This window comes from Xenopus laevis, chromosome 2S (genome assembly GCF_017654675.1).
Source record: "Xenopus laevis strain J_2021 chromosome 2S, Xenopus_laevis_v10.1, whole genome shotgun sequence".
Lineage (NCBI taxonomy): Eukaryota > Metazoa > Chordata > Amphibia > Anura > Pipidae > Xenopus > Xenopus laevis.
This window is the reverse complement of record NC_054374.1, coordinates 139,636,656-139,659,283: the sequence shown is the minus strand read 5'-3', so window position 1 is coordinate 139,659,283 and position 22,628 is coordinate 139,636,656. Positions and strand designations below refer to the sequence as shown.

Here is a 22,628-nt window from a genome sequence, read left to right as displayed (position 1 = left end):
AAACGAACGCTAGCGATGGTCTCTTTCGCTAGTGAATTGATGTCTCTTCCTGTTAGTGAATTGGGGATGTCCCTGTGGATGGGATTTCTGGCAAAAAGTCTCTAGAGTTAGATACTTCACCCTTTAGTAAATCTGCCCCACTTACTCTATACTTAAATGGGCTAACAGCTTTATTGAGTATACCAAATAGGTGGGTGCCAATGGCTTGTTTTTTTCTATACGTAGGGGCAGATTTACTAAGTTCGAGTGAATTTTTTAAAGTACAAAAAGTTCAAATTTCTAAGTAATTTTTTGGATACTTCGGCCATCGAATAGGATACTACAACTTCGAATTTACTTCGACTTCGATTCGAAGTAAAAATCATTCGACTATTCGACCATTCGATAATCGAAGTACTGTCTCTTTAAAAAAACTTTGACTTCAAAACTTTGCCAACTTAAACCTGCCAAGTGCTATGTTAGCCTATGGGGACCTTCTAGAGCAGTTTTCTAAGTTTTTTTTATATTCAAAGGAAAATCGACGATTCGAAGTACGTTCGGAGTACGATCGTACGATGAATAAAATCCTCCGACTTCGAATTCGAATGTCGGAGGATTCTATTCGATGGTCGAATTTCAAAGTATTTTCCACTTCGAAATTCGACCTTTGATAAATCTGCCCCGTAAAATCTGTATTATGGATAACAGTGCTGGCCCATCTTTATTGTTGTCTAGTGATTCAAAAAGGATATGGAAATGTAGAACTAAATAGAAATGGCACATTTTTGCATTAGGGATACTATCACTATATGCAGTAATTGCTCTTTATAATAATTATTTAATATTGCATGCAAGCAAATCCTGTACAATACGGTATGACAAAAGATAAGTACCTTTATTTTGAGACCAGTCTCTTTTTAGCCAACTAATTGAAGTCGATTAAGTGCCAAGCTCACCGATTGAAACGTTTCCAGGTTCTGTTTTGTTCTGTGTGAATCACAGGTTGGCAAACAATTCATGATTCACACAGCGTTGGCCGATGGCAAAAAGGTTAAATAAATGGTTTTTTATCTTGACCATAAATTATGAAACTTTCCCTACATATTTGACCTCTCGTGACCAAGTCAGCAGCAGGCTGGCCAGCGTGTCAGCCCAAAATTACTGCTTTCTTAAAGGAGAAGGAAAGGCTTAAATATAGTAAGCTTTATCAGAAAGGTCTATATAAATACACCAGTAGACCCTCAAAGTAGTGCTGCTCTGAGTCCTCTGTCAAAATAAACACAACATTTCTTTCCTTCTATTGTGTACACATGGGCTTCTGTATCAGACTTCCAGTTTTCATCTTAAACCTCCAGGGCTAGGGCTTGAGCATGCTCAGTTTGCTCCTCTCTCCCACTCCTCTTTCCCCCTCCCTGTTGTAATCTGAGCCCAGAGCTTTAAGTGACCAGGGAGAGACTCAGGCAGGAAGTGATGTCACAGCAAGCTAATATGGCAGCTGCTATCCTAAACAAACAAAGAGAGCTTCTAGAGCTGTTTACTCAGATATGGTAAATCATTCTGCAGAATAAATATAATGTTATAGCTTGCACTGTTGTAGCTAATCTATTGGCAATAAACAGCTTCGGTAGCTTTCCTTCTCCTTTAAATAGTGGGCCAGATTTAATTCAGAGAGAAAAAACGTTTTCTCTTGGTTTATCATATAAAAAGTCATGGTTCTGATTAAATTTGAGGAGAAAATCCAAATGTAATAGATTTTTAACATAAACAGGGAGATTATTTTTTCTGAATTGAATTGCATTTCAAATTGAAGCTAGTCAGTGATTTTTGATGTGATAAACCTTTATCATCCTAATTTGAACCTGGCCCAATATCTGATAGCAACTTGAGTTCTGATTTTGCCTGGGCAGAATATCCAGTGAGTTGAGGATTACTAAAGACTGGGTCCTCTCTGCCTGGGTTCCCTTGTGTAATCCATTCATTGACCTGAAGACCAAATGGCAAAATGAAGCAAAGATTCCCTTGTTTGATGACATTGCCAAACAGCCCTTTATCCTGTGTATTTACTTTCTCATAATCTTATAAATATATATCATTTGTAAAATAAATTTACATTCGTTGATTCGAATTTGATTGAATGAGCTATTACTTCGATACATACGATTTGAATTCGGCCGAATACGAAGCTATTCGGTCAAAAAAAAACTTCAACTTAATTTCGGTTGGTCTTTTTGAATTAGAATTCGAAATTTGACCCTTGATAAATATGCCCCATAATATTTTATTTTAGACTGAAGGATTTTGTAGGAAACCTGCTTTGAACTAGTTCATCTCTTTGTCTGTATTGAAAAGGCCAAGGTAATGTCTGGGTCCACGTTGGGAAGCAGGTATGTTTGCACATGAATGATCAGCAACAATCATCTCATTGGAAAGGAGACCAAAGTCTGCGAATATGTATTACTGTATGTGAGTCATTGATTTTACTTCTTAATTCATTATATTTTCATTTTAGACTAGTACAGGAATAGGACCCGTCATCCAAAATGCTTGGGACCTGGGGCTTTCCGGATAATGGATCTTTCTGTAATTTGGATCTTCATGCCTTAAGTCTACTAGAAAATAATTTAAACATTACATAAACCCAATAGGCTGGTTTTGCCTTAATAAGAATTAATTATATCTTAGTTTGGATCAAGTTCAAGGAACTGTTTTTATTATTACAGAGAAAAAGTCATTTTTAAAAATTTGGATAAAATGGAGTCTATGGGAGATTGCCTTTCCATAATTCGTAACCTTCTGGATAACGGGTTTCCGGATAACAGATTCCATTCCTGTCCATGTAATGTCAGCTGCTGTACAAAGGGAGTTTGTCTACAATGTTATTCTTAGGATTAAATAGCCAATGGGTGTGGGAGTCGATATACTGTACCTTCAGCCATATAGTGTATATGACACAACATAGAAATATAAGGCCATTTCAACATCCCCCAATGCTTTCTAGTTTATGTAAAAACTGCAGTAGCAATGATGCTGCCAGGTAAATCTGGTTTCACATTTGGTACCAAATGTGCCAAAAATTAAATTACAATTGATAGTTAAGGGACAAAGGGTAAACAATGAGCAAACTAGTTCTGATAAATGGTTAATTTAGACAAAGTTTCTTCTGTACATCCAATATGCAGGTTTTCCTTGCCTGTATTTTTGTTGAGACCTACTGCAGTTCTCTATCACTTTCGTTGAAACAATAAAATCGTAAAGGTGCAGCAAAATGAAAAAAAAGCTTTTAATGGTTTTTAAAGAGTGCTATAAATATGAATTGTTCAGCGGTACCAAAGCAAGTTTCTCTCTTTGAAACAAATATTATTTCAACTAACTGCTGGGAGATAGAACTCACACTTACTTCTACAAACATCTTGTTACTATCATAGCTCTCAGTGACGACACAATGGGCTCAAACCAATACTTGACTATTTGTACCATTCCATTTTGGCGTAACTGTCATCTTTACACTATTTTGCTGTTCAATACCAGAACCACCTTATTGGCTATTTTTGACCTTGTAGGATTTCATGTGGAACTTTTATTGAGGAAACAAGGTGGTGACAGAAAGCTGTCCAGACTAAGCTGGAAACAGACAGGTGAAGACAAATGTTTTGAAGGCTCCATGTTTGTTTTTAGCTATACAAATGTCAGCAGTGACCCCCACCATAGACGCTTGCTTACCAGTAGGGAAATTTCGAATTGCCAGTCTCCATTGTGGAACCAGATCTACAAAAAGAGATACAGTATAATACACACCTGATAATCTGGCCTCATTTATGGCCAAGGTTCCCCTTTCTGCTGACATTAAGTGGCATATTTATCAAGGGTTGAATTTCTAATTGAAAAAACTTTCGAAATTCGAATTCAAAAAGACCAACCGAAATTAAGTCGAAAGTTTTTTTTTGGTCAAATAAGTCCGTTTTCGATTGAATAGGCCCGTATTTGGCCGAAATAATATCGTACGAATCGAAGGAATAGCGCATTCGATTCAAAGTTTTTCCCCAAAAAATCTTTGATTTTTCAGAGTCCACCCATGACTCCAAATAGGTTCGAGGAGATCCCCCATAGGCTAAAACAGCAATTCGGCAGGTTTTAGTACATGATAAATTTAGATATTCTAATTTTTTCAATTTTTTCAAATTCAAATCAAATTTGGACTATTCCCTAGTCGAAGTCCACAAAAAATAGCTCGAAATTCGAATTTTTTTCATTCTAAAATCCACCTCGACCTTTGATAAATCTACCCTTGGAGTCACAGTTTTTAATGACTACGCTCTTAACTTCCATTTTCTTTTTGATCTCCTCAACATATATAATTCATATATAATTTATAATATTCAAATATAATTTGTAATAGGTGCTGTACAAAGAGATAGCACAAGAGGGCAGCAGACACTCACATTTAAAATAGGTTTAGCCCAAATATGTATAGGTTGCCTGGCAAACGTGTGCGAAATGTGCCTCTCTTGTTCCCTGTCAGGATAGATTTTGTTATTTTCTAGCCTCTCACAGTATAAAAAGAGATGGAATAGTGGTATACTAAATGTCTCATAGAGCCTAATAAATGAATTCTGTGTAATTCCAATTTGTATTAAAAACGAATCAAAATCCATTTGTTCTAAGATATATACCATTTTAACACTGGCTATGAGCCTCTCCCTGCTACATAGATGGTATCATCCTATTATGGTGGTGCTTTTAGATTTTTAATTAAGAAATTTAGAAGAAGGGAAGATACACAAAAAAAAAAGTTCTTCAGTCCTTCAAAAAGAAGATACAAATAACCATGTGCTGACTACTACCAACCACCACCCCCAATGGTTACATACTTTTCTTTATTGTCAGTGATGAAGGTTAAAGAACAATTCCTGAGAGGAAGAGGTATACGAACATCAAATGGGGATTATATTTGACAGGGTTAAAGCCAGGGGTTATTCAACAGAGATTATTACAACTTCAGAACAAAAAGCAGGGGTATAAGAAAGGAAACATGTACTATTTAGAAAAAGCAACCCAGGAAATACTAACGTACTTATATAATCCCCAAGCATGTGAGAGAGAGAGAAAAGAATTGTAAACAAACATTTGGGAGTTATGAAAGCAGATGAAGTTTTAGGTATTATTGTACCAGAGATCACAAATTTGAATAAAAAAATCATACAGTAACAGAAACAAACACAATATGGATGAAGAGAGGAGTGGCAAATTAATGGAGAGTTTTCCTTCCTGCTACAAATCAGAAGTAACAGAGAAGGGATTTGCTATTCAATAGTGTATTAAATGTGCCAGTGACTATCTTACATATTGGATTACAAATTTGCAATTTATTGGCGAGGCAAATAGGCAACCAGATAAGAGAATTTGTAGGGATGATAAGAAAAGGTTTGGAAACGCAATATTTGTGTTGGCGAATACCGTTGTTCACCTTTAGATTGACGTTTAGTATGATGTAGAGAGTGATATTCTGAGACAATTTGCAATTGGTTTTCATTTTTTATTATATTTAGCTTTTGATTTAACAGCTCTCCAATTTGCAATTTGAGCAACCTGATTGCTAGGGTTCAAATTAACCTTAAAACCATGCATTGATTTGAATAAGAGGCTGGAATAGGAATAGGAGAGGCCTGAATAGAAAGAAGAGAAATAGAAATTAGCAATAACAATACATCTGTAGCCTGACTGAAAAATTGTTTTTTTTTAGATGGGGCCAGTGACCCCCATTTGAAAGCTGGAAAGAGTCAGCAGAATAATTTAAGAAAAACTATAACAGATAAATAATGCAGACCGATTCAAAAGTTGCTTAGAACTGGTCATGCAATAACATACTAAAAGTTAATTTAAATGTAAACCACCCCATTAAACATAATAAAGATCTTTAAAGGCATGAGATTCTGGAAATAGAGAAAGGTACCAAATATAATTAAGGCAAGCTGCAATGGGCTTCAATATAGAAGAGAACCTACAGACTGTTTTCTACAAAGGTAAAGCTCCTTATAATATAGTATAATACATAATATAATATATATTTATGTATAAAATGTGAAGTTATCATATGTTTTTCTGTATACATTGGGCCAGGTTAAATACAGTGAGCAAAAGCTTTATCATGTGAAAACTCCTGGTCGAGATTCAATTTGAAATGCAATACAATTTACTGTTTATCACATGAGTAAAAAATGGAACTGAATTGGTAGAAAAGTTATTTCTCCTCCAACTGCATCTTGTTCATGAGTTTTCAGGGGATAAACCATGAGATAACTTTTTCTCACTAAATTTAATCTGGCCTATTTTTGGAGTATATGTGGTACATGGAGTTGTTGCACCAGGAATGCGCAACATGGTGACCCAGTGGGAAGCACATCTGCGATGTACAACAAGTGCAATTTTACAGGGTGTCTTCCCCACTTAAAGTTTAAAGGGATTATGTCATGATTTTTATGGCTTACTTTTTATTTCTAAATTACACTGTTTACATTGCAAATAATTCACTCTATTATTTCATTTTTTTTAGCTGTAATATTGGTGTGGAGGCTCTCAGTGCATTGTGCCTGATCCTGAACTTTGAGAAGAGGTGAACACTTGAGGATGAAACTACTTTGAGACAGTTATTGTTTCCTTCCTTTCCATTGTAGTATACCACGACTTGGGTTGTCGCTAGCTCCACCTAGTGGTCCCTAGCTCCATGACCTAGTGGTCCCTAGCTCCACCTAGTGGTAGACAGGAGAATAGCACCCAAGCAGGAAAAAGCAGGGGTTTTCCGCTTTGCTGCAATTCTCATGTCTACCACTAGGTGGGGCTACGGAACAAGTTTAGCAATGTTTGTGAAGATTTTCATTCATTCAGGTCATGGTATATCTGTAGAAATAAGTCAAATCAACTGGACTTGCTGTGTTTTTTTTCCTTGAAGATGTTTCACCAGTCATCCAACTGGCTTTCTCCTGTCCTGTTTTGCCCCTTCACTAGTAGTCTTGGTGTTACTGCCTCTTTTTCTACTGGTTTGCACAAATACCCACACATCTTCAGGGCCCCTCTGAGATGTTCCATCTCTTTCAACTTAGGCTCTGTGCTGGTGGCGAGTTTGTCTGCTCTGTGATGTAGCGTTATGATGACCCCCAGTTTGTTATCTAGTGGATGAATGACATCATTGTGGATTATGATAAACAGATTATGCTGATTGGAGAAACATTCCAGAGGACATATATACCGAAGAAAGATCCTATGTACAGGATATTCCGAATTGAGAAAGCCAGTTGGATGACTGGTGAAACGTCTTCAAGGAAAAAAACCACAGCACAGCACAGTCCAGTTGATTTGACTTATTTCTACAGATACAAGCTTAGCAAGAAATCTTTCAGCAGAGGTGTCAGATGGCTGCTGTCTGGTGAGCTGCCCATTATGTTGATAGGCTGCTGCTGGGAAGGTAGGGGGGTAATATCACTCCAACTTGCAGTGTAGCAGTAAAGAGTGACTGAAGTTTATGAGCGCACAAGTCACATGACCTGAGGGCTCCTGGGGAACTAACAATATGTCTAGCCCCATGCCAATAATTTCTCCTGGTGAGAATACCATTGAAATTATCTCCAGGGACAAGTTTGATACTCAGGAATAAGAAAAAAAAAATAACACCATGTATGTGTGTTTTTTCCTTAAAACTTTTAAAAAGATGAATTTGTTTTTGTTGTGTCAGTAGATTGCTTGTATCACGTGACCATGTGATGTTTATCTGCGGTTATATCTTTATTTTATTTACTGTGCCTTGCAGACCTTCTAATTACCCATGTGGATCCACCTTACGTCTGGCTCACACAGACATAGGCTGATACTCTATTTAATGGGGATTTAATTTAAATTGTTTTTAATGAATCTTTAAAATTAATCTGTAGCTTTATTGCTGCCTTTGGCTCGTGCTGCTTTCTTAAAACTGCAGCCGGTTTCTAAAAATATATAAACATATAAATGCGGCCTTTGTTCAAATCTATGGGAAACGGGAACTTGAAGAAATACATTAAAACAGATCCATCAGTCGGGTCGATTCATTAAAATATCACTGAAATATTGCATAGTTTATTATGCTCTTGTGTTTATGAAACAAGAAGTGATTTTATTTGTTTCCATATACAGAAGATCAGGGGGATGTACCTTACATTTTGCAGACAAAGTTTGAATTACATTCACCACCCACATATGCAGTGATTTGCAGTTTAACAATAGTGGTGTGCCAGGTAATTACATTTTCAGTTTTACAACAAAAATCCAAATTAGAAATGAAAAACCCATTTAGTACTATAAAATATAACTTTCAATATAACTATGTTACTTTTATATAACTTGATCTGAATTAAAGGGGAACTAAAATTTATCTAGAAATGTGAAGGGGCCGGTTCACAGGGTCGAATATCGAGGGTTAATTAACCCTCGATATTCGACTGGGAATTAAAATCCTTCAACTTCGAATATCAAAGTCGAAGGATTTTAGCGCAAATAGTGCGATCGAAGGATTATTCCTTCAATCGAACGATTAAATCCTTTGAATCGAACGATTTGAAGGATTTAAATCCAACGATCGAAGGAATATCCTTCGATCAAAAAAACTTAGGAAAGCCTATGGGGACCTTCCCCATAGGCTAACATTGAGTTCGGTAGCTTTTAGATGGCGAACTAGGGGGTCGAAGTTTTTTCGACCCCCTAGTTCGACTATCGAATGGTCGAATAGTCGAACGATTTTTAGTACGAATCCTTCGATTCGAAGTCAAAGTCGTAGTCGAAGGTTGTAGTAGCCCATTCGATGGTCGAAGTAGCCCAAAAAACACTTCGAAATTCGAAGTTTTTTTACTTCGAATCCTTCACTCGAAGTTAGTGAATCGGCCCCCAAGTTTTGGAATTCTGTACCAGCCCGAGGCAACCACAGCCCTTTAGCAGTAAAGATCTGTGTCTCCAAAGATGCCCCAGTAGCTCCTCATCTTCTTTTCTGCTGATTCACTGCACATGCTCTGTGCTGCTGTCACTTACTGAGCTTAGGGACCAACCCACAATATACTGTATATACAGAATAGAAATGTCACAATATTACAATAATTAATTAGAAATTAATACAGATAATTACTACATGGCAGCACAGAAACCAGTGCAATTAGCACCAGAATGTATTAATCAGCCCTGTAGCATCAGCTAATATCACAGACAAACCTCATTTTCTGTTTGTACATTTGCGATAACCCCTAAGCTTAGCTTCTCAACAACTGTTCAGAGCCCACTGAGCATGTGACACTTTCCAAGATGGTGACCCCCTGTGACAAGTTTGAAGTCCTGGATCATTGCTGCTGACAAGCTGAAACTTTATTCTGGTGCAATAAGTTCAGTATATAAAATATGACATTTTTAACCATATTCATTTTAGGGTTTAGTTCTCCTTTAAAAACAGCTATTCAGTCCCATAGACCAGGCAAACAAACAGAATTCCCTTTAAGAACTCTGCTCTGAGACACAAACCATGTTCGGAGCCATTGTTGCAGGGTGCAGACTGCCGGAGTAGTGACAGTGGAGGATGCGGTTCAAGTGTGAGCAATTGTCCTATATAGAGCTAGCAATTCATTTGAGGGCTAGAAGAATAGTGTTGTATCAGTGTCCTGGTTTGTATCCCCATAGTGAGGCAGGGATAGTGCTGTTACTGAGCCCACCTGACTCCACGTTGCCCTAGATGAGCTCAGTTGCTCCCCAAAGCAAACTGCAACAATCGGTCCACTCATGACCAATGTGACTGAATAGATTTTTTCAATGCAGATCATTTTATAGTACTGTACTTAAGTCAGTTTCCTCATTAATGATCTAGAGTGGGGAGGTGCCAGCATTTGCCCTTGTTGTGTAAGCCTCTAAAACTATAATAAACTGTTGGAACTGCCTCACTATTTGCACTTCTCTGTATGGGGGGTTGTTTTCCTGTATCCTATCAATTATTGAACACTTATTAGAGAGAGAAAGAAATTCAATATTTACTAGGGCATCACATCACACTCTATGTCAAGATGATTCCACTCACAACCAAAATGTGAAAAACAATAAAGGCTGGCACACGAAGCTATTCAAACCGGGGTACAACCCCTGGTACATTTATTGCGTCACAATGTTTCCCCTTCATCAGGTGATACAGAATCCAACGTGCATACCCATTATATAGCCAAAAAAACAACCCCAATAAAGTAATCACTTGTCCAATGTCCAATTAATAGAAAAAGTGTCCAAAAAGTGTCCAAATAATGTTGCCAATTATTATCAATCCCAAAAACGTAGCCAATTTAGGCTTAATAAAAAGTAACGTGATAAGCTGGCCATAGACACAACGATCCAATCGTACGAATCGTGGATTCATGCGATTTTTGGACTGTGTGTGGAGAGTCGCGACATTTTTCGTCTGGCGGAGATCGGCCGTTTGGTGGATCGGACAGGTAAAAAGATTTCTGTCGGCTGCGGGTAATATCTCTGCATGTATTGCCGATCATACGATTTTCAGTGGGAGACTGTCACTAGCTTTAACTATCGTACGATTGCTGTCAGGGGCAGAACATCGGCTCATCTGTTCTTCTACTACTTTATTTGATCTGAATGGTAAGACTTTGATCCGAATGGTTAGTGGCAGGTCGAGAGATGGGAAAGTCCAATCGTATGTTGATTCGTACGATCGCATCTTTGCCTCTATGGCCAGCTTTAACCTCACACAGTTATACAGAGTATTCAATTGCAAAACAATGATATCAGTTTCAAAGAGATAAACAGTGTTAACATCACAAGGTTATACAACGCTAGACAATTAGCTCTCCCTAAAAATGGGACAAAATGTTTTTTTACCTCACCCTGGATGTATTTTTGTTTCTTTCCATTAATATCTGTAAAGTAAGAGAAAGTGGTTTAATAACAAAACAATAATTCTACAGAAAGCATGATAAACTAAATTCCTCGTTTAACCCTCTAGGAGTCTGTTTGTAAAGTCCATATCCAATAACTTTCACGTTGTAATCGTTTTTGTTAAAAGTCTAGTCCCTGTTTCTCATATACTTTTTCCAAAACCTGCCAACGAATTTATGAGATCCTGTGTTTGTTCTCATAAAAATGTTTGGCCAGAAAGTTGTTTCCTGTTTTTTCTTCTTGGTTTTATCCTCAGTCCCTGCTTGATAATTCCTTATTACTGATTTTTTTTCATTTAAGCGGATTTTGATTGTTCTTTGTGTCCTGCCCACGTATGCCATGCCACAAGGGCATTTAATGCAGTAGATTACCCCCTTTGAGTTGCAAGTATGGAAACCCTTGGTTTTATATGGTATACCTTTTAGTGGGTGCTTTATATTTTCCCCTTTGATGATGCCATTACAGTGGCCAAATAGAAGAGGGGGATGGTGGTTAGCACAGCTTTTCCAAATGGTATGCGTCCAAATCCTTAATAGTTGCTCTGTGCTGCAACTGCTGCAAATGATCCAAGTGTAGGAAAAGGAAGAGGAACTCCAGCAGTATTATTGCAAACAACTTTTTAATCCAGGCAGTGGTAAACATGTCATCTGATTGCAGAATTGGCCAAAACTTTTTAATAATCTCTTCTATATTATGTTTTTTTTATCGTATCTCCCTACAAACATCATTCTATTCCTGTCAGTATTGTGTTTTTTAGGCTGTAGTAGTTGCTCTCGAGGCAATTTTGATAAATGTAAAGTCATGCACCTGGGATGTAAAAATATCCACTTATACCCTTAATGGGACTGCACTAGGCAAATCCATTATGGAAAAGGACCTTGGAGTCCTTGTAGATGATAAACTTGGCTGTAGCAAGCAATGCCAGTCAGCAGCATCAAGGGCAAATATGGTCTTGAGCTGTATTAAAAGGGGCATAGAGTCAAGGGAGGAGGGGGTCATTCTTCCACTGTATAGAGCACTGGTAAGGCCCCATCTAGAATATGCCGTACAGTTTTGGTCTCCATCACTCAAACAGGACATTATTGTATTAGAGAGGGTACAGAGAAGGGCAACTAAGCTGGTAAAAGGTATGGAAAATCTTAGCTATGAGGAAAGACTGGCCAAATTGGGGATGTTCACGCTGGAGAAGAGGGGCTTAAGGGGTGATATGATGACTATGTATAAATATATAAGGGGATCATATAATAATCTCTCTAATGCTTTATTTACCAGAAGGTCTTTCCATCTGACACGAGGTCACCCATTCCGATTAGAAGAAAAGAGGTTCCGCCTAAATATTGGGAAGGGGTTTTTTACAGTGAGAGCTGTGAAGATGTGGAATTCTCTCCCTGAATCAGTTGTACAGGCTGATACATTAGATAGCTTTAAGAAGGGGTTGGATGTCTTTTTAGCAAGTGAGGGAATACAGGATTATGGGAAATAGCTCATAGTCCAAGTTGATTCGGGGACTAGTCCGATTGCCATTTTGGAGTCAGGAAGGAATTTTTCCCCCTCTAAGGCAAATTGGAGAGGCTTCAGATGGGTTTTTTGCCTTCCTCTGGATCAACTGGCAGATAGGTAGTTAATAAAAAAAAAAGGTTGAACTCGATGGACATGTGTCTTTTTTCAACCTTACTTACTATGTTACTATGTTACTATGTAATTTCTCGTTAGCAATATGTTGTAGTTTGCCTTTAGAGTAACCTCTCTCTACAAAACGCAATGTGAGGTCATTGGCTGCTTCTCTGTAAAGGAAATCATTGCCCGCTATTCTTCTTGCTCGCATGTACTGTCCTTTGGGGATCGCTTTCAACACACAGGGATCGTGGCAACTTTTAACATGTAACAGATTATTTCTATCCATTGTTTTACGATACAACCCAGTTATTAATCTGTTATCTATGAATTTAATGTTAACATCAAGGAAAGTTTCAAGGTGAATTGAACTGTAGGATGGAACCTATTGGCCTCATTCACCATTTGCTCAAATGTTCTTAGGGGACCATCCCATATAATCAATGTATCGTCCACATATCTATAATGCTGTCTGATATAAGGTAATTATGTGTCATTTAAGAATAATTTCTTCTCTAGCCCAAATACGAAAAGATTCGCTAGGGATGGCGCGACCGCCAAACCCATCGAGGTGCCCTGTTTTTGCCAATAAAATTGCCCATCGTTCATAAATAGTTCTTACCCAGGACCATCTCCAAACAATCAACAAGATCATGACTGCCTTGCATTACAGTGGCCACAATTATGACATGGGGAGGTTCCGGTAGGAATTTTTTTTGATGTAATGTTTGTCTTTTTTTGTTTAATCAAGTCCTCAATATTTCTTCCCCTTTTGTAGGAAAAAATTGGAGGAGAGATTGGCCACTTTTGGATCCCTCTCCAGGATGCCCCAATATTTAAGTATTGTCTGTTTAATAAACTTAAAGTTAGTATCATATGTTGATACGAATGGAATTCTTTGAAAGGTATCTTTTTTCTTGGGAGATTGGGAGGGCCGTCTCCCTTACGAGAGTGCACGTGATCTTGTACAGAGTTCCACTAACAACCAACTCATAACTAGCAAATTGATGCCACTAGTAGAATTTTGAGTAGTGAAGTTTCAAGTATCTGGTGTCCTTCATCAGGACTAAGAAGTCGAATACCATTTGGACCTTTATGTAATGTTTATTTAATGGGAAAATTCATCGCTGGATTTGTTTTTTTAGGTGTATTTTTAATTGGATGCCTCTACATTTCCGGCTTTGACTTGTGCTTATAATTCGAACTTGCTTGTTTCTTTTACTATATATTAATTCTTTTCTTCTCTTCTGTGATCTTACCTCAGAGCTGCTCATCCATTTCCTTACTGAATTGTAAAGCTTCTACTCAAGTCATACAGTATATGATTTTTGAGCAAATGGACTTTACACTTTATTTTATTAGCGTTAAGTGGTTGGTTTCAATAGATGTACTTATAATGAAGGACCCATGACCAATGATTATAGAGACTTGTCATAATCCTGTATAGTAATTGCCACTCTGATTATTACTTAGATAAAGAGTTGTGACTTGGTCCCTGCAGCAGAAGTGCTGGCATTCTAGAGACTTATCAGTTGGCAATGGATTTGGTAGGTTTCTGCACTTTTTTTTTTTATCGTGAGGCAATAGCAAAGAAGAGAGGCTAGATTTCATTGACATTGCATGAATACTGATTACCATCTACATATAGTGCAAATGATGTAAGCGAGTTGTTGGATTGCCCATAGGCCAATTCGTATTATGACTATGCTGTATACATTCTTGACCACTGACTGCAAACATGTGCCAGATCACATAATTGATTTGCAACTGACCGGGTTATACTATATATCAGTATTCATTATAAGATCTAATAAAAGCTTATTGCTAAAGAGTTCTTATTGATTGTTACTACACTAATGTCAATTATTGTCTGTGCTTGTACACATTTCTTATTGTTTAGAACTGGAGCGCTAAAATGCTGTACCATGTGTTGGACTGCCTTGATATAGAATTTCTTGTACTTGGCACTTGTACAGATACCTTAATTATACTCTTCCACCACCTATTTTCCAGCATTATTATACAACTGACTGCCTGGGTGCAAAGATTATGCAGTGCAAATGCTCATATAGTTCCTGCTGGCACCCCTCCCTTGCAGTCTTCTTGTGAAATAATGACACAATCCAGCAAAGACATGAATACATATATTATGCAGGCAACTGATAGTTTATTGGACAAAAACAAAGAATTGTAAGCCATAAGTGAAGCAGAGACATTATTTGCATGCAAGGCAGTCATGATATGATTATCTGAGAAAGCAAAAAAGAAAAAAGCATTTTTACATAAAGGTGGATGTAGAAATTGTGCAGGATTCTATGTACATCAGTTAGAATTTGATTCAAGCACAGGAACTGTAAAGTCTTCAGCTGATTTACAACTTCAAACTTCCTCTGTCAGCAATGCAGGGAGCTGTAGCCTCAGCTGAAGGAACACATATCAAAGAACCCACTGGTATATGATTTTAGTGCTTAAAGTCAGAACAGTTGGATAGTTGCACAAATCCACCTTAAAAAGTAACAGTGGCACTCATATCATTTTTACCGGCTAGTTGTCTAGATTGCTGATAATTAATAGCCTCAGAAACCAATACGACAATTGTTTAATTTTAAGTTTTCCTAGTAACCCACAGCAATCAATCAGATCCTTCCACGTAAAACTAAGGCTTACTGAGTTGGTCCTCTTTATGACTTCTCGGACGCTCAATAAAGAGCATTTTGTATGAAGTTATTGTTTTGCTTATAGCATTTAAACCTGCTGTTATAGAAGGCCATTAATCTTTTACATGGAAGATGGGCAGGGTCTTGATGTTTGCTGTCTTTCAATGGGTATTGAGTAGACTGAGATTAGAACCTATCCTTATATCTTTTTGTCTGTGGGCTAATAGGAATAGGAATATAAGATGTTAGTCACTGTTGCAGTCAATATATCAGCAATTTATCCTAGAACAGTAATAACACCTGCAAGTATTAAACATTTACATCTTTTTGGAGCCTGAGGATGAAACAGAGCTATGCTTTCCTCTGGAAATGAAAGCTCCTCCCATAGAACTGAAGCCACTTCCACCGCCAAACATGCCGCCACATCCATGCCCACTGCCGGAAGACATGCCGCTGTCATGGTGGAAGCTGTTTCCGCCGCTATGAGACCCTCCAACAGTGGAGCTCACCACAGCTGGAAAGAAGACAAATGTATAGTTAAGTATTATAAACCAGACATGGCCTTAAAGAGGTAGTCACCATTATATTAACTTATGGTATAGAGACATTGATATTCTGAGACCATTTGCAATTTCAGCTGCTATCTGGTAAGGAGAGGGTCTGCATAGAAATAAAACTAATAAAAAGTAGCAATAACAATAAAATTGTAGCCTCAAAGTTTTTGGCTGCCTGGGTCAGTGACCCTCATTTAAAATCTGAAAAGAGGCAGAAGAGTAAAGCAAATAATTGAAAACCATACTGAAAACAAACTGCAAAGTTGCTAGGAATAGGGCATTCCGAAACGTACTAAAAGTTAACTTAAAGGTGAACCATTTTAATTGCAAATAAATAAACAAATATAAAAATAAAATATATTGATACTTACAGATCTTTACGGATCCTGCACCTTCCCCTGAAAGCCTAAAAACAAAGATTCATGCTTTAGCTCGTGTTTCAATTTTCTGTGCAAATTTAGCTTTCTCTGTTTGTCCCACAAATATTAAGTTAGACATAATATATTTCGATATCAATATATCTCTGATTATGTATTATTATTCTGAATCTGTAATCTCTAATTTCTTTCTTTTTTCTTTTTATGAACTGTTTTAGCGATTAACTGGTAAAGTATTGGTCTCTAATGTTTAGGCCTCCTCTACCTTTTGAGTCAACTCTCATTTTTCTCTGGAGAGCCTCAAGAACCTCCAATAGAGTGTAGAGTTTTTGTGGGCCCTACAATACCTGCAATGTCTGCTGACAAAGAGGGGTGGATACAGCGAATGGATTATCATTAGTGATGGACGAATTTATTCGCCAGATGCTAATTTGCGGCGAATCCCTGCGTTTCACCGCCAGTGAATAAATTAGTGAGATTGCTACGAAAATTCCCCGCCATCTAAATATATTTGACGCTGGTGACAATTCTGACGCCAGCGACAATTAAAGGCACCTATTGACTTTAATGGGCGTCGGAATTGTTGCCTGCGTCAAAATTCGCTTTTCATTCATTTTTAGCTGTTTCGCAAATTTTGCGGGGAAATTCACTATTTTTTGGGTGAGCGAAACGGGAGAAATTTGCCCATCACTATATTATCATCATGGTGGCCTGGCCTTGGCTGACACTTTGCTGCTTTGCTACTTTGCTGAACTGTATTTTAATGTCATGACTTTAATGTCATCTTACTTGATGGTTATCAATGGAATATGTCCGTAGTCAGGGAACTATCCTTATCATTATGATAATTTTGCTTCTTATGCAACATGCAAAACCTAATCTGTCTCTAAGTTTTAAAAGAAATCACTCTAGAAAGCTTGATAGAAAGTGAGATATTCATAATAAAACACTGACATAAGGGAGATAATTAATTGCATGTATTGTCTTTGTTAAAGAGATGATAAAAAGATCCAATCAATGCACAGTTGAAGATGTATTTCAATGTATAGCCAAACAGGGGAGTCTAATTTTCATATATTTATTAGGTCAGAGTAAAATTTCCTGTTGCTCTTCCTGTTCCTTCTGTTCTGTGAACTGATTGCCTAAATACAATGATATTTAAGGCTCTAATTCCAATCCCTGCAGGGTTTGCACTACTATACAATGAGCAGTGTGGCATTAGAACAACAATAATATTCATTGTAGAAGCATTGTACAGCCCCACTTTCATTACTATCGGAATATTTCTTGATTCCAGGTACCCACCTGCCCTCCTCTCCTTCAAGGAGTTTCCTGTAGGTGGCGATCTCAATATCCAGGGCCAGTTTCACATTCATCAGTTCCTGGTATTCACGAAGCTGGCGAGCCATGTCCTGCTTGGCCTTCTGAAGAGCTTCCTCGAGGTCAGATAATTTTTTCTTTGCATCCTTTGTAGCCATTTCTCCACGTTCCTCTGCTTCTGTTATGGCAGCTTCCAGTTTAGCACGCTGTTAAAATAATTTTTAAAAGATTTAACAAAAACTGGGAGCTCATGATAGCTTTTGTCAGTATAGTGTGTTTATATGGCATATTATAGGAATTTTCTCTGGCTATTTAAATGCAGATTTTACCTGTGCATTTGCAGTTTCAATCTCTCCCCTTAGCCTATTAATAACTCTGTTGAGATTAGCAATTTCATTCTTGGTGTTGCGCAGATCATCTCCATTTTGGCCGGCAGAGAGTCTCATCTCTTCATACTTAAAAAAAAAAAAAAATTGCATTGAATTCATACTGTGGCTTTCAGATTCTGGAGTTAATGTGACTAAATAATGTATTGCTTTATCATTATAATGGTATTGGTGGGAAAAAACACCCTGTAGGGCTCACTTACTAATGGTAAAGGTGCAAGTTTCAGAGGTCCAACACTAAGGGGCACCACTTTGGGCTCATAAACTGTGTACTTTGCTTCATGCCAACCCATGTTAAATTAACCCTTCTGTGCTTTTATATAGAATCTTACTGGAAAACACCAAAATCACGCTTATTTAACCAGTCTTTTCCATAACCCAAAATGATTTCTCTGTCAAAATGATTTATCCATTGAGACATATCTATAATTTCTAGTAAAAAATACTTGTGATGCACTTATTATCTGGGAAACATCTTGAAACTAATTTGACATCTACTTCTATCTTACTACTTCTAGATTGGAATTGGAATTTCAATTGGAAAAACCTGAACCCATGAACCAACTGGTATCTGTATAAATTTCAAAATGACTGACTTTAGAATTCCTAATGATACACTTTAATCTAAGTCTCACATCTGCCTTACTGCAGAAAAAGATGATATAAAAGGTAGTCAAATAATATTACCAAAAGGTTTTTCATTAACCGAGTACAATAATCTAAATAAGATACTCAATACACCCCTTGGGCTTGGTGCAATAAAAAGCTGGCTAGTACATTCAATTCTTACTTTGGATTGATACCAAGATTCAGCTTCAGCTCGGCTTCTGTTGGCAATGTCCTCATACTGAGCTTTCACTTCGGCAATGATACTGTCCAAATCCAGGTTCCGGTTGTTATCCATGGAGACAATGACTGAAGTATCAGAGATCTGAGCTTGGAGTTGGGCAATTTCCTACAAAAGAAATGTGTATTAAAGAGTAAACTTTAAATGTTACACTAAATGGTGTCTATCTATCTGAAGTCTATCTTAGTGTCTATCTTAAATTAGATTTGTTATTTATGCTAGGTTAGGGTACCATAGAAATTAAGTACATGGTATAATGTAGAACATTTTTTCCCCACTGATTCAGCTATCCCTTAGCATTATATCATGTGTGTATTTTAGCCATCGCTGATTTACAAAGACTATCATTAAAAAACATGATTTTACCGCTTCAAACACAGTCCTGAAGAAGTTAACCTCATCAGTTAGGGACTCCACCCTGGTCTGCAGTTCAGTTTTGTTCAAAAATGCAGCATCCACATCCTAGAAAGAGAGATTTCAAATATAAATAAAATTGCCTTGTTTCTTTTTTTCCCCAATATTCATGTGTAGCAATTACCTTCTTTAATACCACAAATTCATTTTCTGCAGTGCTGCGCCTGTTGACTTCCTCCTCATACCTATGGATTAACATATTCATTTTGAAATTGTATCTGATATTGTACAGAAAAGAGCTCAAATATACACTAGAGCGTTTTTACTGTATATTATTCCTAGGTACATACTTTCGCTTAAAATCCTCTACTACATCCTCCATATTCTTTCTTTCTCCCTCCAGACGTGATTTCTCGCCCAGCAAATAATCAAGCTGCCTCCTAAGATTGCCGATAAAAGCTTCGAATAGTGGCTCGTTGTGACTTTTGGCCGTTTTTTGTTCTTGTAGAAAACCCCATTTGGTCTCAAGCATCTTATTCTGTTGCTCCAAAAATCGCACCTAAAACAAACATAATATTGCATTATGCAGTGTCTATGTATTAATCTATCCAATCATCAGTCTTCTGTAACAGAAAAGATAATCAGCTTTTCATTACAGTGCTCAGTAATTTCCATTGCTATTTATGCATTATACTTAATGGGTCTTACCTCTGTAATTTAAAAATCACTAAATCTGACCCACAAAAAATTATAAATCCAAAAATTGGTTTGTGAGTTCCTCAACCCAACAATTTTTCCATCTTCAACCAACACACTCATGCTGAGAGTCACTTACAGATTTCACCTGCTCTATCTGATTCCCCTCTGCACTTTGCAATGCACTACTAACAGAGCGTATGGTTGAGTTATTGGCAGGAGGTTTAGGTTGAAGAAGCACACACATAAATCATAATATAAGAAAAAAATAAATGGAACAAGTCATTTTGAAGCATCCACTAGAATTTAGTGAATTTGAGGGGGGGGGTTAGTGCTGTTTATGTTGATATTTACGTAGAACCTTAATAGAAAAAGATCTCAATAGAACATTTGAGCATCTAAAAAAATCTTACCTTGTCAATGAAAGAGGCAAATTTGTTGTTCAAAGTCTTGATCTGCTCTTTCTCCTCCTTTCTTACTCTTTGAATGTTTGGGTCAATTTCCAGGTTGAGTGGTGCCAGAAGACTCTGATTGACAGTAACAGCTGTGATACCTCCATTCATAGAACCACGACCAGCTCCTCCAAAGCCAGATCCCATTCCATGCCCAAAACCATAGTTGAAACCACATCCATGTCCTCTTCCTTGATGGTGACTGGCCCCTGAAATCTTATGGATGCCTGAGCCAACATTATAAGCACTTCTGCTGCTAAAGCATGGCTGCATTCTGTGGCCATTTCCATCCCCTCTTTTTGAAGAGATGGAGCTAACACTGTACCTGCTCACATTCTTTGGCAAACAAGCTGAAACTGAGCTGAAGTTTTTGTAGCCCCGGCTACCGCAAATAGAATGCTGCGACATGGTGCTTGTTTAAAGGCAAGACAAAAAAGAGCAGACAACAACTGAAGCTCAAGCAAGTCCTTGTGAGGAAAGAGCAGTCACCTTCTCATTTTATATTCAGACAAATGGGTTTGGTCCTCTTGTAGAACAGAAAAGACCCTGTCATTGTATTTTACTAGCCTAAAGTGCTGGCAATGCATGTCATTGTTCCTCCATTTACAGATATCAAAACAGCAACACACCTACAAAATTATAAAAGATGACAAGCATTATTGCTGGTTATGTTCCTTTCTATAAAACAGCATTTTAAATGCCTTTACATTTTAGCACAGGTTATGAGGAGCAATTAAAACCACTGTTTGAAGATTTACGCATTCTGGCAATTATAAAATATAGAAGGAACTGGCTTACTATGTAATTTCCAAAGTTTCTGTTGGGCCTGAATAATTTAGGATTTCTTTATGAAATGTTTAATATGGGTATTTTTTTATGTATTGCTGATTTGAGGTGTATCTCTTGCAATTTTACTGGTAGAACATGTTTTATTTTACTGTAGAGCCACTTAAGTGACTAAAAAATCCCAGTCCCTTACACAGCATGTTACACCATATGTTACTTATGGCAGCATCATGCAAAAGCATCTCCAATTCAAAATATTTCAAAGGCATTTTCAAACATCAGATTGATATGCACTGTAGTAATGGTATAAAAGGCAACTGACCTCCAAGTGCTAAAATAAGTTTAAACTCTATACCAGTGGTGGGCAACAGGTAAGATATGAAGGACCTCACGGTGGCCTCTGAGTAATCAAAAGGGCTGCACAATGCTGATACCATAGGACACATATACCACTGCAACCAGTTGTGTAACTATAGAGAAAACAAACCTTGCGGTCACAGGGGGGCCCAGGACACAGGGTCTGCTTCTTCTATAGCTCAAGAGAAATCCCCCCTCCCCAGCTTCTATCTGGGACACAGGGCCAGGGGGAGGGAGCAGCTGGCGGAGAGGGCCGACGAGGGAGGAATCAGGTGGGGAGGCGGGTAGGGGTTTGCGTTGTGTGTTGAGCCTCTCCAAACATTGTTTTGTAGGGGGCCAATGCACTGTGGCTACTCCACTGTCTGCAAACACAGTTGTGGTTGTGCAAAAATGGATGCAGCTGTTGTACAAAATGCACACTATTCATAAAGATACTTTCATCCCAAAATATTCCTCTTTAATTGTTCATGACACTGTTACTTCTGTCTGGCCTCCTGTTTGAATCAGACACAAGTGCACCTATTGACGCAGAACTGTGGAACTTCCACCACCTTCAAGATGGAAGAAATTCCAAGGTTCCCTCTGCAAGCTGGATCGATAGTTGCAGCAGACTTGCTCCTAAAACAATAGAAAATCCAAACTCATTGGACACAGGTGGCATTAGGGAAAATGTCATGGCGTTTAGTGCTAAAGTGATCTTAGCGAATGACTGCTGCAGTTTAGGTGAGACTGGTGTAGGCCAACTTTTATAAGAGCTTTACTAGTTATTAGTGATAGTAACTAGTCGTATCTACCAAAAACAACATGTATTTCAAGCATGTATTAAATACAGATTGTTTGCACTAGATTGATGATACTGCTCTATAATCGGAATATTGTTTTCTAATTCAGTAACAGTGAATGGTTTTGATTCCAGCAAGTAATACAGAGGGGAATATCCTTTCTTATTTGAAAGTACTGCATGTGAATATGGTGAAAATGGTTTTGGAAACTACTTTGTTGATGAATCGGTAGAGCAGAGAGTTCTCTTACTTTAGAGTCCTTGACTACAGATGGGAGACTTTGCCGTAAGCTGCTCACATGCACATTTAATTTCAATGCAATATGATTGGGTGGTTCCCAGGGATTAAAAATCAGATCCTACATGGGAGGATTGAGATGTCATCTGACTTCTCCCACTATGGGATATCTGTCCATACAGACTACTAGAAAATTTAGAAGGAGGGGATATTTAACAGGATCATAAAACACTAGGAGGATTATGGGAGATGTAAAAGAAGATTTAAAACTTAGACAAGACTACAACTGCAA

At 37.7% G+C, this 22,628-nt stretch overlaps 1 protein-coding gene across 1 annotated transcript; it reads right to left on the bottom strand.

Annotated features, from left to right (window-relative positions):
• Positions 1-15,366: 15,366 nt before the first annotated feature.
• krt59.S (keratin 59 S homeolog) lies at positions 15,367-20,582 on the bottom strand. The gene is made up of 9 exons (XM_018248640.2): positions 20,136-20,582; positions 19,377-19,585; positions 19,211-19,271; positions 19,039-19,134; positions 18,616-18,780; positions 17,769-17,894; positions 17,425-17,645; positions 16,114-16,148; positions 15,367-15,702 (listed from the first exon to the last, which is right to left on the bottom strand). Exons 1-9 carry the CDS (start codon positions 20,580-20,582, stop codon positions 15,506-15,508), a joined length of 1,557 nt encoding a protein of 518 aa, XP_018104129.2. The 3' UTR covers positions 15,367-15,505.
• Between the last annotated feature and the right edge of the window lie 2,046 nt (positions 20,583-22,628).